At 38.5% G+C, this 17,640-nt stretch overlaps 1 protein-coding gene across 2 annotated transcripts in view; it reads right to left on the bottom strand.

Annotated features, from left to right (window-relative positions):
- Positions 1–17,640, bottom strand: part of NCK2 (NCK adaptor protein 2) — an 86,415-nt gene that overhangs the window by 28,427 nt on the left and 40,348 nt on the right. For both annotated transcript variants that reach the window (XM_032100428.1, XM_032100427.1), the window contains one exon: positions 2,994–3,235. In XM_032100428.1, coding sequence (XP_031956319.1) covers positions 2,994–3,219 — 226 coding nt within the window. In that variant the 5' untranslated portion in view covers positions 3,220–3,235. The remainder of the gene's footprint in view (positions 1–2,993; positions 3,236–17,640) is intronic.

The following is a 17,640-nucleotide window of genomic DNA, read 5'->3' as shown; positions in this document are numbered from 1 at the left end:
CATAGACAACACATGACATCACTTGCATGACAAAAATGCTTTCAGATGAATTTATTTTTTAACACAAGGAAATGTAATCTATTAAAGAAGAGGCAGGGAAAAGTGCATCTCCATGGGAACAACCATTTGCTTGAGCGACACAAGTATGAAAGGCGGGTCCAGGTACGTCACTGGAAGTAGCTATGAGTCTGCTGTTTCTCTCCTGAGACTTCACAAGACTCATAATTAATTATTAACAGACTACTAAGTGACACTGTTGGATTTTTTTTTTTTTGAGTTCAGTACCTGATATTTCAAGATCAAGGCTGGAAACAGATTTGGTTTAAGGACTAATACTCATGACCATCATTCCCAACTGTGCTGGTTTAGGAGGTATTTTAATGAGAATTTTCTTGTGATCCTTGGAGAGGCAGGAGTGATGATGCATTAGACATATTTGTATAGAGAGAACTTAAGAACTTGCTTCACTGGGTGAAGCAAAACTTTCAAAAGCTGTTTCACTAGATGAAGCATCAGTCTTGTAATTTGCAAGCCTTTGTTTAAAAAGAAGGAGTGCATTTTTGAAGGCCTCTCAGAACAATGGCTCCTCTAAGGAAGGACACATACTCTGCTTGTTCTGAATGGGAAATTACTGTACAGCAAGACAGGAAAGGCTTAAAGACTATAGTTTAGTTGACGACTCTGATTCAAGCAAGGTAAAAAAAATAGTACAGACACGTGGTGCACAGCACACACGTTTCATTACGGTAAGGAGTTCACAGCACCTAAACCATTAAAAAAGAACACTCTTAAGCACCAACTCTTTTGGGTGGATTTAAAGAATATTCTGAATCAATTTGTGAGTTAGGTATGTGTTGGGGTCTCCCCCCCTGCCGTGGAGCCCTGGGAGAGGGCCCTGGGGGGGAGGCACGGTGTTTCCCTGCCCCTGGTCAGCCTCATTCCTCATTGATTGTTTTGTGTTCCCTTGTGCGGGCAAGGACCCTCGGGTCCCGTGACTGGGGGCAGCTCCTGAGCAGAGCCCTGGCCATGCGGCTGGAGAAATAAACATCTCTGAAACAGCTATCAAGAATCCGTCCATAGATATTTCCTTTCCACGGGACTCCTGGTTTGATATATGCGTGTTACAGTAATCCCCGCTGTAACAGGTATGCCTTAGGCAGTTTCTCACTGTCACAGGATGTACGAGCTTAAAAGAGCATGAGAGGTGCTTTACACTCTGGATGCTCACCAGGTAAGTGTGGTCACAGCACACGAAAAGCCAGATTCCATCATAAGGCACTTTCAGCCTTGGCTGAACAAACACACCAAGAAAACCATTGGAAAGGGAACAGGGAATGAGTAAATTATCGTAACAGTGCTTCAGAACTTAAAAACCCATGTAGGTATGTGCAAAGGGCTGAGGTTTGGAAGATGTGACACTAGGGATGGCTCAGCCATGAAACCACCAAGCTTTTTTTCTCATGCCTTTTCATTGTTCACCATCAGAGTGAAGGGAAGCACCCTGCACCATGCAGCTTAAGGTTAAGACTGAAAAGATAAACACATACATATGCCAGGACACACCTCTATTCCTTCACTTAAATAGATTTCTGTTGGACATAAAAATGTGTTTACATGAAGCAGATATTGCCCACATTTTACACAAACACTTGAAATATTACTACAACAGAACTGCAATCCTTTCCTAAGGTACCTTTCAGACAAAATACATACATTAAATTTATGTTTTAAACAACATAAATCTATATAAAAGGAGCTTAAAGTCACAACTTGGACTTTGATTTTAACCACACAAATAATTAAAAAGGCATAACCACATTTCCTGGCACTGTAATCAGTATATTCGAAGAGTATCTGTAGAAAGGACTATGGTACTAAATATTACCATGGTAAATTTTATGATAACCTTGTTTGCCTGCTACGTAGTCCTCAATTTCCATGTACTTTATGACAACTTAGCAGTGGAAGACATGGTAATAAAACAGTGACTAAGAAACCAAACTTGTTAGAAACAATACTGGTACAGGATAATCCTACATAAGCTATTGCTGTGTTATTTTTAAGTGAACCTTTTAGCTTTCTATTAAGTCCAATCCCAAATCCTAATTTTTCTGTTGAAGAGTCATTTTGTACAGCAGTCCACAACAGAAGTTTTCCCTATGTAAGACTTCATAAAACAGAAGCAAAAGAAAACCCCTCAAAACACTTCTAATGTGCTTGTTTCTGTTTTATTAATAACATCCTAAAACACCACTAGTAGGTTTTCCTGGCATAAAACAACAACTTATCACTATGTTTATAAACTTCTCTAGCCATATGCAAAGCCCTTTTTAATCAGTCCTTAAAAATCAAAGAGGAAAAAAAACCATTTCACTTGACTTTCAAATAGATTTCTTTAAAATACACATAAAAATTTTCAAAGCTAGATTATTTTATATGTATGACAGACTGTTGTGAAGACTTTATGTGCAAGTATAAAATAGAATACATATTCAAGGACCTGGAAGTTGACAGAACATGCTGGACCACAGAAACTTAACCTCTGGCTCTGTACACAGCCACACTGTAAAAGCCTATTCATACAGTGATTTAGCTTTGGCTATGAGAGCTATGCTGAACAATCCAGTTTACATCCTTCATCTTTCAAGTGAGAGGAGTTGGCATGAAAGGAGAGGATTCAGCAGTTGATATGTGTGTGAAAATAACAGTTTTTCAGCCACTGAAAATACACAACCTCTGACAAACTGGAACAATAGTAACATCTTTTTCTGCTGGACGTGATGCAAGAAAACATGTTACAGATTTTTACATGTGATTCTCCACCCACACCCTCTGTCTCTCCCTCCCTCAATCATCCACCCACCATGTCACCTCAAACTAAGCATAAAGACAATCCAAACATGCATGTTAAAAAAAAATTGTATCTACATTACATTCCCAACCTGAAACTCATCAAGTCAACTAAATGTACTCCAAAATACAGAAGGACTTACCCAATGTGTCTTTTAGATTTTTAACCAGAGAACCTTTCTTCAAGCTGTTTTTTCGCTCCACATAATTTGATGGCACATATCCTGTTTTGTTGGCCGCGTTTCTTACCCTCCACCACGTCTTAGAATCATCTAATAGCCAAAGACGCTCATTTTTCTTGATGTCAAGTTCTTGGTCTTGCTGTGCAGTGTAATCCCACTTCGCAATAACAATAACTTCTTCTGTCATCTTTCATGGAGTCCTTCTGCAACAAAATATTAAAACATTATCCTCAGTAAATTATGTCATATAATTCTTACTCATTTTTTTCTTTGAATTCTTCTAAAATAAGCAAGAAAAAGGCTAGGGAAAAATTAGAATGCCATACAGGGAAAACCCTCTTTTAAAAATAAGGGAAGTCATATCGACCTTTCTTGCTTTTTTGCCACTAAAATATGGCAATACCTTGATAGTAAATGCTGGTCATAATGTATTACATACACTTCCTCAGAATATATATAAAATATTATCTGGATATATAGTAACAAAAGCTAATTTATAAAATCCATTTAGGTTTTGCATATAGCATTATAAAAGTATCTCACATGTGGCATTCCAAGTTCTGATCCAAGTAAAAAAATAAAATAGCAGCATTTCAAAAATATTTTTTCCTTCTGCACTAGTTTCGCATCCTCACACTAATGTCACATATAAGTCTTCTGCATTTAAACGAAGTTATCCATCTTTTTTTAGTAGAAAATTAAGAAATAATTCAAGAAGTAATGCAACCCAGCAAGGAAATCTGCCATCAATAAGAGGGTACTGTCTTTAGCAAGTCTTTGTTCACCGTTTTGTGCAGGCAGCACAAAACTGCATTTAAGAGTCTTCACTCCTCCTTTGTTCCCAGGAAGATCCCAGCTCAGCACAGTCCTGCACCAGGCATTAGTCAGGGGGGTGGAAAAGAGCACCCACTGGATTTCATTTCTTCCCTACCTGAAACATATCCAGAGTTCCATTAAGACTGAATGAGCTGTGTTTTTCTCACTCACCTGTAAGAACAATGATCTTTCTCAAAGCTATTTGTCAGCTGCACCAAGACAGCTGCATGCCTCCACATTTTCCTACGCATCCCAGCAATTACCAGGAACAATGTGAGGGAGCACAATAGTGTGCAAGGATAAGTCCAACGCTAGTACCAATGACATTCAAATATATTATAATGCCAACCAAAGCACATTGATTTTACCTTCTAAATTCTGAGAAGTCACCTTAAGTGTTCTAATTGCTGCCATGAGGGTTGGGAGAGGGAAGTGGAGGAGGACAGAGAGGGTAGGAGGTAAGAACATATTTGAAAATCAATGTAGCAGATTTTGGGTTTTTTTTTAATAAAAGGTGTCAATTTTATTTAAACTACAGATTAGTAGAAAGAGGTGCAAAAGTACTTCAATCTATTCATGTCCAGTGATCTTTGTAACATTTGACTTTGTTGCCTAGGTCTTGGAAGTTCACAACCCTATCTTCTCTGATACCTAATAGTTTATGTGACAGAAAGGTAATTAAAAAACCAAACCTCATTCAGAAATTCTGTTCAGCATGTAAGTTACATCACCTACATTCCAAAAGGGTTCCTTCTGCAGTCTGTAAATACACACACACACACTTCCCCCTTTAGCTACAGTACAAACTGTGAAAACTGCATGCCAGACAACCCAGCTTACCTGCTCCAGGAAAAATAAGTGCTTTCCTTATTTAATCTATAATCATGAAACACAATAGTGGACCCTATTATAAATTAATAGCCTCCTCTTATCTTGAATTTTGTTTCCAGGAGAACAGCATATAGGCTGGAGCTATGGTTGCTAAGCAAGGACCAGCAGTATTAAATATTAAATGAGTATTACCCCTCATGGCCAAGGAAGGACATGATTTTTGAAAACCTGAAGCTGAGTTGAACAGGTTTAAGCTCTCATTTTCCACTCAAAAACCAGAAAGAACATACAACAATTAGAACATTATTCAAATGTGCATTTGCATGGTTGAGGTCCCCAAGACGAACTTAAAAAGGAGCTATGATGCTTTGAAAACTGAAAAGCACAATCCTTACAATTCAAACAGGCTGTGACTTATGCAGTGGAACTGATAGTTTTACAAGAAATAAATCAGTAACCATTCAACCATTTTTTCCCCCTAAAATAATAATCCCATCTGACAATGACAGAGAAGAGCCTGAGCTTTGGACTTCAGTCTCCATTAAACTGCCCTGCTTTCTGACTGACATAAAATGGACAGAGAGCCTACAGGTCGATAAGCTGATGTAGCCACAGGGGACTGCAATCAAACATGTTCTGGAGGCTGGTGTTGTCAATATAATCTATCTCTCCAAATTAGGTTGGTTTATTTTATCTCAGCAATTGTAAAATGGTCAATTCTTACTATTCCTGGGGACATGGAGAATATGAAGAAATAGGACATCATCAATGCAGTTGGCTGACGTGGCCACTACATAGGCTCCCCTTCTAAAAAAGGTTATTTTCACAATACAGGCCAATTAAAATGACAAATATTACAGGATATTAATAATAAAAAAAGCCCACATTAGGAATAATATTTGAGGAGTGACTGGTGGAAAACTATTAAACTCTTCCCATACCTCTGAAGAAAAAAAAGAATTTGAATTGATCCCTATTGCAAAAGTCATCAAGTCCTTACCCACGGTGTTGGGCGAGGACAGAAGCACAGGAAGAGAATATTTACCAGGGCCAACAACATCAACTGTAATCCTCTGAAACTCACCCGGACAGGGTGCTCAAACCTACTTGATTTCTTAAATTCCCATTAGTGTAGACATGTAAAACTGTCACTATGCCTGAGAAATGATGTCATTTCACAAGCAGACCACCCCTTGCAATTTTGGCTGAAATATTCAGGTATAGAGAAGCCAAGTTTCTGGAGTACCATGCTCACACAACCCCTTTCAGTAAAGCAGTCCAGGTTTTACTAAATGTTTAGTGGCAGAAGCTTTCCTTCCCAAGTGGGGCACAATTTAGAGTCAAAATGCATAATGTAATTGCAGCTCAACATTTGTCCATTTAAAGCTGTACACATGTGTGTAGAACTTAGTTGTGTTGGGTTTTTATTTTTTTAGTTTTAGGTTTGTTCTTTTTTTTTTGGGGGGGGGTGAATTTTATTTTGTGTTTTGGGGTTGTTTGCTTGTTTTGTTTAATTTTGTATGTTTGTTTTTAATGTGGGGAAATACATTAAAGTTCTTAAAATTATTTTCTTATGATTACATCATTAGACTGGCTCCATCAAGGACAATATGGCTCTTCTTGTGACATCTGCAGAGCTAAGATTTCCTAGTATGTGAATTAGGACACATTTGTATCCCAGAAGGGGGGCTGTAGAAGTAATAGTTTTGAAATGCTTCCACAACACAGCCATGTGCTAAATAAAAGATTATAAGCCGACAACATAACTAGATCTGGGGGAAAATGAAAGGAAAACACAATGACACAGCCTCCCAAAGCATCTGAGAGTACCATAAAAACTTGATGTGGACTGAAAGCATGAAATTTCTTTAGTGTACTGCTTACAGACTGCAAAACAAAACATACCACAGTTCCCAAAGATTTTAATGGCAACATGAGATTCCTTCACATCAAGAAAATGAAAATCCATTACTGCTAAGAGTGCACAACTTCCTTGAAAGTTCCTTCTCAAAAAGCTCAGAAGTCCTAGCACTGAAATACTGAGTTGTCTTCTCCTACCTGACAGAACAACATTCCACACTTTAAAAAGCACCAGTGAAAAGCTTTGAAATACTTCTGCAAGGAACTGTAAGTGCATGAAATGCAAATCTTACCTCCATAAAATATTGTTTCACATGACCCTGGTTTTTACCTTACCGTATCAAGGAGTATTTGCTTTACTTTTATGGCAATCCAACTTCCAACCTTAAAAACCAAAACCACCACATTAAATGAGAGCAAACAGAATTCCACAACCCAGACCTTCAAAAGGTAATTCTTGTATCACCTACGTGACCAATACACAACTCCAACTCCTTTTAATCCAGCAATTCCTTCACTGCTATCAGTCCTAAAAAACTAATTTATTTTACCAACATTGTATTTGCTGAAATGTTAAAACTAATATAGTTTAGACTGAGCTCACATATTTTCAACCACTTTGTTTCTTCCCTCCAGTTTAGGTTTTGTTAGGAAAGGAGTCCTGTCTTCAATGGAAGCTGCCCTACTGAAGAAGCACACACGAACATTTTTCTACCCGAAATTGCCCTTAGGAGAAAGGGCAAAAACTGAAAAATTGCCCAGCCAAGAAGGCAATGAACAAAAACTCAGCCAAAGTCAAGTCAGTTAAGGCTGTACTGAAAGTCTGCTCAGACAGGTGAGGAACATTAACTAACCATATGGCAGAATAAAGGCAGACATTGGTGGAATATCTAGTACTGTATCTTCTGTACAACTTTATGAGAAGAAAGCCCAGGAAAGAAAAGGTTATGTTCAATAAACTATCAACAACCCAACAACTTAGCAATGACAGGAAAAAAAACCAAACAGACAAATGAACACCTATGCCGTTTTGAAGCCATGCTTAAAACTGAACCACGCAAGTAATATTTGAGATTATGGAAACTTAAACATAGAGGAATGTAAGAGAATTGCTCCAACAAGCTTGTAAATCTACTAGTGATTCTTTATGTGAAAGATTTACTTGGTGTCATTTTAAATATCAAAATACATAGAATTGTTACACAGATCTCAGTCTCTTTTTACCAGGCTGGGATTTCAATTCTCACTCCCTCCCCCTCCCCATATAGGACTAATATATTTCTCCCACAATGACAAATAGGAAAAGACCCTTATCAGCATTCCACCTGAAATGGAACCTTCTCCTATAGACACACAAGTTAACACTATGACTAATTTCATGTCCTGGTCCAGTGGGTAGAAAAGCCACATTTTTTTCTTGCCCTCAAGAAGAAGGCTCACAGGTATGTCAGGGTTAGTTAGGACAGTGCAAACAGAAGCTATGTTTGAGCTTTAAAGATGCAGTGAGAAAGGAAGCAGTTGCTCTCCTTATAATTTGTTTTGCAAAAAGGAACACGACTGAAAAATTACTGACAGTAATGCTTGAAATTTAATCCCTCACCAAGGGAACAAGCAAAAATTCTAATAATAGGCAGTGCCAATTGATATAATAGACTGTTCTGGAATTGGATGTCTTCCTAAGACACACTGAAAGAAAGGGACAGAATTCATACAGAGGCTTTTACATGACACTGATGTACACAAAACACCTAATTGCTACACAATATTAAATAAGGTATAATTACTATATGATATTTAGTTAATTACATGGGAAGAATGGAAAACAAACTAATGACATATCATGGTTTTCTCTAAGATTTGAAGGCTGAACAACCTCTCCTCCTGTCCCCAAACCCTGAAAAATCAAAATGGGTTTTGAACTGCGCAGCATTTGTTACTGACAGGCCAGCTATCTGGTGCCCACCCGGTTAATGTTTCATAAGCTACAGGAAACAGGCAGTATTTGGTCCTCTAAGGCAATATAGTTGCAGAAAATAAATTTTAAAAAGCCTGTGTTCATCAAGACTTGTTTCATAGTACCTGGATGTGCTTACTGTATTCTGCAATTAATAACTTCTATTAGATCACTTCATCTGAAGTATGCTCTAGGTCTGAAGCGTTCTTGTTTATGATGATGCAATCTCTGGTTAGCTTGCCTACAGTTTCAGGAAATTTTGAAGTTTTGTTTTCACCTACAGTTTTTTTCTTTGTTGCATGTGTGGGTGTGTGGTTAGTTTTCTTGTATCAGCCTAGATGAATAGTTTTGATATATAGAAAAGTTTCAAAAAAAACACATCTTTACATTTGAAATTTTTTCATTCAGTTCTTGAGAATCAGTAAACACCAACGCAAAGACAGTACTCAGAAGGCATTTAAAAGAACCAGTAATGTGAATTCAAATAAACACTTGTGAAAAAGAATACACCTTTTGGACATACTTTTAGCTATTTCCAGTGGAACATGTTTGAAGAAACAGAAAAATATCATCTCATTCATTCAAAGGCCAAAGTTAACCTAAACCAAGGAAGACCTATTTCTAATGATTCTCAAAATCTCAGAATGCAGAGGTTTAAAAAGAATAAACAAACTGACCCAAATTACAGCTAATCACAGTCCTTTGTTATAACCAGTAAAACCCTTTCCATGCTTTGTTACTTGGGCTATTTGCTGGTGCTTGGACAAATAAAGATGGATCACATAAAGGCCACTTTGTCTAACTGCTTTTGCAGTTTAACACTTTAGTACTTCATATAATATGTGTCAATCCACCCCAAGAGACACATTTCTTCAGAAAGAGGTCACTGCATCAAAAACTACTCTAAGACTACTGTACTCTCTCTCTTTTAAAGGAAGTTAACTAAACAGCTGTAGTGAACAAGCATTCATCACCCAGCTATGTAGTTCTGAGGTGTCAAACCGATACCTGAGCAAAAAAGCCCCCCCATGCCCAGGCAGTCTAAAATAGTTGACTGTTTTAGCACAAGCTTGACAATTAATTCAGGGGATTTCACTACTAGGTCTCATTAGGATGCATTGATTATAGAACTGAAAGTGATAGCTGAGTAAGTGCAAGTAATTATTATCTAATTTACTTTGATGTGCAAACTGGAGACACAGTCACAATCAATAGATGCTGCTGTCTGTACTTTAGGGGTCAGTTTTCCAAAGGTGAAAGCAAAGATGAGTGGAAGCTGTAAAGAATGAATATGAACAAAGATGTAAATAAATTAATCCACTGCAAAGGAGGAATGTTTAGAATTACATTTCCAACCTACTCTCACAATTCAGCATCTACAAAAGAAGAATTGGTTAAAAAAAGAACCTGTTAAAAAAGTGAGATAAAAAGCTCTAGAGGTTTCTTGTGTCCCCTCTCCCTGGTCCTTTCCTTGAAAAGGAAAAACTGATAGCAACAAGCTGAAGTCCAGAAAGGAAAACTGAAAGTATTGAAAGAAGTAAAATTCAGCTCATCAAGAACTATTAAAAAGGTATTAAAACTGCATTGGAGTAATTTAAGTATTAGTAAAAGAATAAGTAGAGAATTAGATAGAATATTAAGTGGACTGTACCTGATGCAGGAAAAAAGCTGAATACTTATTTCTACACTGTGGGATTATATTACAGAGACAACCATTTTCTTCTGTGTCATTAACTAGAATATAAAAGTAATAAGAAAAATTTAAACAATGTTCAAATGCACCCCAAGATATCAGAAACATCCACAAAGCTATCACAGTTTTAACTATCCACTAAATTTTTTTTTCCACTTCTTTTGAGATCCTGGTTTAGGTCTACCCATCTGCCGAAGCTGAACAGATGTACCAATTAGTGAGGGGACAGCCCCAATGACAGGACAATGCAGGAGTGACTCAAAGGCATGCTCAGCAGGTGCCATGAGGCCGAGATGGCACTCCTGTTGCTGGATGTCCTGTTTTCTGGCAGCAGCAGGACATTTGTTCTTAAGCACAAAAAGCACTTGGTTTCCTTTCAAGTCACTTATGGGGGAAAAAAAATTAAAATACAACCAGAAAAGCATAGTTATAGATGAAAGGGTGAGAGCAATCCAGGCCAGTGCAACAGTTAATGGCACCAGAGGCGCTACAGCCTGTGCACCCAGGAAGGACAGCCCTGCCACGGTCCCCTTCTATAGGCACCGAAAGGATGGGACTTTTAGGAGCTCTTAAAAACAACACACACCCCAAACAAACTGAAATATGTTTGTTTGTTTGTTTTAATCCCTTAAGGTTGTCATCCCATATTTATGGAAGTATTTGAGTTAGGTTTTTCTTACAAGCCCACTGCCTTGTCTGATGGTGACCGTACTAAGCTTAGTTAAAGACCTGTTGAAGTGTTCTCTCTGTAATTTCTATTACTATCACTATCTATCTTTTAAGCATAGGTAAGTTATAAGGCTTGTAGTTAGTACTGTGAAACTGTAACGTGAGCTGCTATAATACCAGGCGCTATATCTCAAAATAAAAGGGAAGGATCACTCTCAATTAACCAGTAATTTAGAGCTGTACCAACTAACTTGACCTTGCTATCTACAGACCCTGTCCCCTTGGTATGGCCTGCCACTGTTCATGGGCACAGTGGTGAGGGCTGGGGTTTGTTTCTGCAGTCAAATGCCTTTGACAGCTGCTAGGCAAGGTTGGCCTTTCTCCGCCCCACAACATATCTGATATCCCAATCTCTAATACAGCTACAGCTACGTGCCAGCACCTTGTATCTCACATTGCAGAACAACAGCAAACAGGAAACCTCAAGACTAGTTTAGTGGTAACGAATTTCTGCATAGTTCCAATAGAGCACAGAACTTAAGCATGTGTTTTTGACTTGTACGTGGCTTAGAAGTCTTTTTCAAAGACACACAAAGAAATAAAGGAGAATACATGTTAAAACACCCAGAAATACATCCTTCCTGCTAAGGAGTCAGTACAGCATTTTACTATTCAACAAAAATGAAATCTTTGTGTGTTTATGTAAGAATGCATAAAAAGATGTTTGTAAAAAATTTCCCATCCAAAGTTTTCATGAAGTCTATCACACAAATGAGTCTGCTCAGTTGAAATAAGCAAGCAGGAACTGCTTCAAATGATCTCTTAAAATGTAAACTCAACATTTAAGGAAAAGGAATAGTTATAATCAAAAAGGCTACATCTCCTCAGCAAGACCCACTTATGTTTTACTTGCAGTCCAGATTCTTAGTGATGTCAATATCTGATGGTTGTAGGTTTTTCCAGCTCTCCAAGCCCCACTTCAGCAGGAAGGTGTAGCACAAGTGTCTGTCGTGCAAGACCAGTGGGGATGCCCTCAAAAGTAGAGGCTGCCAAGCACAATGAGGGCAATTTTCCAGCTCACATTTTTTCCTCCTTTCTTGAAAGCCAGAGTCACCTCACAGTCACGGGTGCCCATTATTCAGACTAATACAGCTTCATCATTTGAGGCATATAATGTCAGAAGTTGAAAGAAGAAACACAACACTAAGACTTTGGAAAATATCAAATAGGAATAAAATTGCTAATAGTTATGTGAGAAAGTGGCTTCACCAAATGCCTGAGCAACTTAGTGGCCTTCTATGATGGAGTGACTACAACTGTGGATAAGGCTACAGATGTTGTCTGTCTGGACTCCAGTAAGACCTTTGACGCAGTCCTCCACAACATCCTTCTCTCTACTTTAGAGAGATATGGATTTGATGCATAGATTACTCAGTGGATGAGGAATTGGCTGGATGGTCACATCCAGAGGGTATTTGGATATTGATCAATGGCTCAATGTCTGGATGGGTATCAGTGACAAGCAGAGTCCATACTGGGACCAGCACTGTTCAATGTCTTCATCAGTGACGCAGATGTGGGAATCGAGAGCATCCTCAGCAAGTCTACGTGTAACACCAAACTACAGTTGACAAAACTGAAGGATGGGATGCCATCCAGAGGGACATGGACAAGCTCAAGAACTGGGCCCATGGGCACCTCAGGAGGTTCAACAAGGCCAAGTACAAAGTACTGTGCCTGGGTCAGGGCAACCCCTGGTATCAGCACAGGCTGGGGGATGCAGGGATTGAGAGCAACCCTGTGGAGAAGGACTGTGGAGCATTGGTAGATGAAAGTCAGGACATGACCCAGTAATGTCCACTTGCAGCCCAGAAAGCCAACTGCATCCTGGGCTGCATCAAAAGCAGTGTGGCCAGTAGGTCAGAGAAGGTGATTCTGCCCCTTTACTCTGCTCTGGTGAGACCCCATCCAGAATACTGCATCCAGATCTGGGGCCCTCAGCACAGAAAACACATGGATGGGCCTGTTGCAGCAGGTCCAAAGGAGGACCACCAAGATGTTCAGTGGGCTGGAGCACGTCTTCTATACAGACAGGCTCAGAGAGTTGGGGTTGTTCAGCCTGGAGAAGAAACAACCTTACATAACCTTCCAATACATAAGAAAGATGGGGACAGGCTTTTTAGCAGGGCCTATTGGGATAGGACAAGGGGTAGTGGTTTTAAACAAAAAAGACAGTAGGTTTAGACTAGATTAAAGTATTTTTTTTTTTTAAATGAGAGTGGTGAAACACTGGAACAGGTTGTCCAGAGATGTGGAAGATGCTCCATCCCCAGAAATATTCAAGGTCAGATTAGATAGGACTCTCAGCAACCTGATCTACTTGAGGATGTCCCTCCTCACTGCAGGAGGGGTTGGACTAGATGACCTTTAGAAGTCCCTTCCAACCCTAAATATTTTATGATTCTATGAAAAGTAGCAGGTACTTTAGCCTGCTAACTCTCTGGTGGTACAAAGAGAAAGCCCTCCAGGCTAAGGTAGGCTGCTGCAACATCAGAAGAACACAAATCTGAGTTCTGGCCTTCTACTAACCATGCAACACTACTCTAATTTTATGTGCTATTAACACTTGTTTCGTGTTGTGAATTTCATACAAGCTAACCCTCCCAATTCCGTATTTTTTAAGATTTTCATTAGTAATACTGCTATACCACAAAATTTCCTCATCTGGTGCAGTTCAAGATACAAATGCTAATCAATGTGGCAGACTTTAAAACACATAATACTAAGTACTATCTTTTCTATTTACATGATAAGTGCTCTGCTGCTTCAGGAAGCTAAGTTTTTAAAACTCTTTTGATGTTTTACTTGAAAAGGATATTTCTATAGCCTCTTTTGGAACAGTATGCCTGTTATAAAGCAGGCAGTGTTTGTTTTTAGCTTCTGACAGATAATTTAAATGTAAAGTTCTATTTCAAAGGACAAAAAGCTGGTATTTTACAGGAACAAGGTGGTATTATAGCAGCTCATGTTACAGTTTCACAGTACTAACTACAAGCCTTATAACTTACCTATGCTTAAAAGATAGATAGTGATAGTAATAGAAATTACAGAGAGAACACTTCAACAGGTCTTTAACTAAGCTTAGTACGGTCACCATCAGACAAGGCAGTGGGCTTGTAAGAAAAACCTAACTCAAATACTTCCATAAATATGGGATGACAACCTTAAGGGATTAAAATAAACAAACAAACATATTTCAGTTTGTTTGGGGTGCGCGTTGTTTTTAAGAAATGTGTATCCACATGTCATTCAGAAAACAGGACAAAGATTAACAGACAGTACTCGCAACCTTCTAGAGACCAAGCAAAAAAAACCCCAGGAAACAACACTAAGAGAGCGGATTTTGGTAGTTAGATGATTTTTACTGTTTCATCTCACCAAGACAGTATTTTTGGAAGAAGGTATTTACCCGTATCTTGAAGACTATACATCTTTTCATGCCCTTTCATCATATACTTATCAGAAAACACAAGGAATGTGAACTGTCATCTTTGCTGATTTTAATTTGTTGAAAGATGAGAAAAAATAATGATGTCTGAAAATAAAGCAACTCCAATGGCAGACAGTTGGCTAATATCTCTCTTCCTAGCAAGCCCCTTCTCCAGCCTTTAGCCTCTACGTGCTTGTGCCATCTGCCCTCAACCTCCCTTTCCTGCACCTGCTGCTGCAATCCCCAGCAGCAGGCAGGGCTCAGGCAAGTATAGGCAGCAGCTGCAAGTTTTTTTCTGTCTCCATCAGCAGCCTAATGCAGATGCAGCTACTGTGAATGACCCAGCCTCCGGTGACTTTTTCCACTATTAGTGCAAAAAGTCTTCTTGCTTTATTTTGAAGGCAATCAAGAGCAATGGTACATTCTAGACAGCAGTGGAAAACCCCAGAATGTGCAGAGACCTTTAGACCTTTTGGCTGCAAACAACATGAGACAAACAGCAAGGTGGCAACTTTTTTGGCCCATGTTTCTTGACTGCAGAGTAAACACAACAGAATCTCAAACTGCCTCACATTTAGATACAGCAAGAGGGCCAGAAAAGAGCATTGGCTCACCTTTTCCTGAATGCTTTTAAAAGCAGTTCCAGAAAAATGATGCAGTTAATAAACTCTGCTTCCCTAAAGAAAATTTTTGGAAAAGAGACCTCATCTCACCTCTAAAACAGCAGCAATGATTAATGACCACATCTCTGCGTTGGTTTATGGGTGTTTCTACAGAGACACAGATAAGCTTAATGTTTGTTGCTCTTGCTCTGGCTAACTCTCTCTTCATTCCTCCCGGCAGACAGCATTAAGTTTACCTCTCTATTCAGAAACACATGAAACCAAAAACAAACAAGATAAAAGAGAAGGAAAGTCTGGGAAGAATAAAACATACCATAGGTGTCTACATAAGACAAAATTACAAATAATTTCACACCTAACAACCTCTCCACAGCCCTTTACAAAAACAGGGTAGGAGGGAGCCAAGCGCACAAGGTCAAAAAAAAAATCCAGATGCTCTGCTGAGAGGACATTTAGGTAATATTAGCTTTATGACAGACCGGTGAAACATGCTCTACAGAAGAACAAATTGAGTGTACCCCCGTTCATGGACTTTCATCCTTACTATCAATAAACCTTCCTTCTCTCCTCAAAATTAAAACAGTCAGCCACTCAGGACACTGTGAACATCATGAGATTTTATAAAGGAGACATCCTTGAATTTCTTTCAAGATTCCAAATAATAAAGTGTTTGAAAGATTTCCTTCCACTGCTTCTTCTTTTCCCATAACTCAAACATTCAATGGTCTGCAGGAGCTATACTTCACTGGAAGTATTAGTACATTTATGTATTGTATAAACAAAGAACAGTCCTCAGACATAAGAAGTTTAACCTTGATCTCGCACAGAAGGACAAAGCTCAGAATCACTGTGGATTGCTACGTTTCACTGCTAATCCCTTGAAACACCGCTACCTACTTTTCAAGGGATTTCACTTTAAACTGTCTATAAAATGCTGAAAATAAAACTGACTGCTGACCTTCTGTTCCCCAATGGAAAAATCACATATTCACTTTTTAACTAGAAAGAGGAAGAGATGTTTGTTCAGTTCAAAACCCCATTTATTTCTAAAGTTTTTAAGGGGGGAAAAAATATATACATTGTCCGTTTCTAGACAACATTCACTCTATAGTCTTAAGCAATTTATCATTTGCTTTTCAAAAAAAAAACCCAATCAATCTACCTCATAACAGTAGGAAAATGAGAAAACAATTTTAATTGTTAAAATAAATTTAAGCTTTTAGTTCACAGAGTACTAAGTAGTTTAAAGGTCCTGTTTGGACTATACTCCTGTGAGCTTTCCAGTTTAATGTCATTTTAAATACTGAATAAATTCTTAGATTTCTGGATTTTCTTACCAACTCACCTGGGCCAAAATATTTATCCAATATGAAAAGGTGCGTGTAGCAGTGGGGAAGAAAAAAAGAAAAAGATACATCTCAATTTAAATCTCAAGGCAAAGTTCCAAAGTTTTCTACCTGAACTGGGGTTAATGAACACCTATTTCTCATATCTAGGAGAGTTTCTCAGGCACAAAGCTACTTTCTAGAAGCAGGGTCTTTGAATAGTACAAGTAAAAATAATCACCAGATGTAAGATACCATTCTTGATTCTGTACTTATGTATGTAATCAAACAGGCAGCTTGAAAGATGCACTGTTAGATTTCATTAAGAAACAGCTAACAGTATTAAATTTATTCCTGTGTAAATCTGTACACCTTCCTGAAACAGACTGGAACATGAGATAGTTACTCAGAAAGCTATGCTTTTAATTTCCTGATAGGACACGTATCCAGAGAAAGCACAATTTAAATAAAGAAACACTCTTGGGTCTTGTACGAGATGCAAGTGAACGCTGCAGCTTCACAAGCCTTTTGTCAGTCATACTGACTGCTGTGCTAACCAAGAAAGTATAAGGCTAGGCAAGAAATAGCAATCCCAGTCTCCCCTTGAAATTATTTCTTCTTCTATCTAACAGCACTTCAGAGTTAATAGAGGAATCCTCTCCTACTGCTCCCAAAACACAAGTACAGAGGAAACACTATCCCTCACACTTTCCCGAACAAAACAGGTTTCAAAATTACTTGCCCTGTAACTCTTAAAGAATGCTTTAAATTTAAAACCAAGACTGCATTTTTGGTCTGGATTTTTGGCAGTGTTCATTTATTTCAATCAAATTATTTCTTACGTATCTTCCAGTTTAAATGAGGACCTCTTCCAAAAAATTGTACTGGTGAGTGTTCTGCTACACAATTACAGCAGCTAGCTATTGGTAATTCCTCAGTCAATGGAGAGGGACACAAAGCCAAGAGAGAAACACCATTCATAGAAGAGGGAAGAGGATGAAAGGGGATTTTCTAAAACCATTCTGCCAGGAGTGCTCCAAAGAACACATGATTCTGTAAGCACATTAGGAAGATGCTACTTATTCTGAATTCTTACGTTGCACTTCAGGTGCCAGCTGCTCTAAGATGGCTTACACAGACAATCTAAAAAGTTGTTCCACTGCTATTAAACCAGCACAACTTTCCACTGCACTAGATCTGCCTCTCAAAAGGATAAGCATCTGAAAGTAAACTTTTACTGCAGGAATACCTGACTTTTTCCATAGAAACAGTTACCTAAAACCAAAATTAAGCAAATAGAACTGTCTACATTTCTAAGAGCAAAATACACATTCACGAGAAACCAAC

Source organism: Corvus moneduloides, chromosome 2 (assembly GCF_009650955.1).
Source record: "Corvus moneduloides isolate bCorMon1 chromosome 2, bCorMon1.pri, whole genome shotgun sequence".
Taxonomy (NCBI): domain Eukaryota; kingdom Metazoa; phylum Chordata; class Aves; order Passeriformes; family Corvidae; genus Corvus; species Corvus moneduloides.
This window is presented reverse-complemented; position numbering and strand designations above follow the sequence as displayed.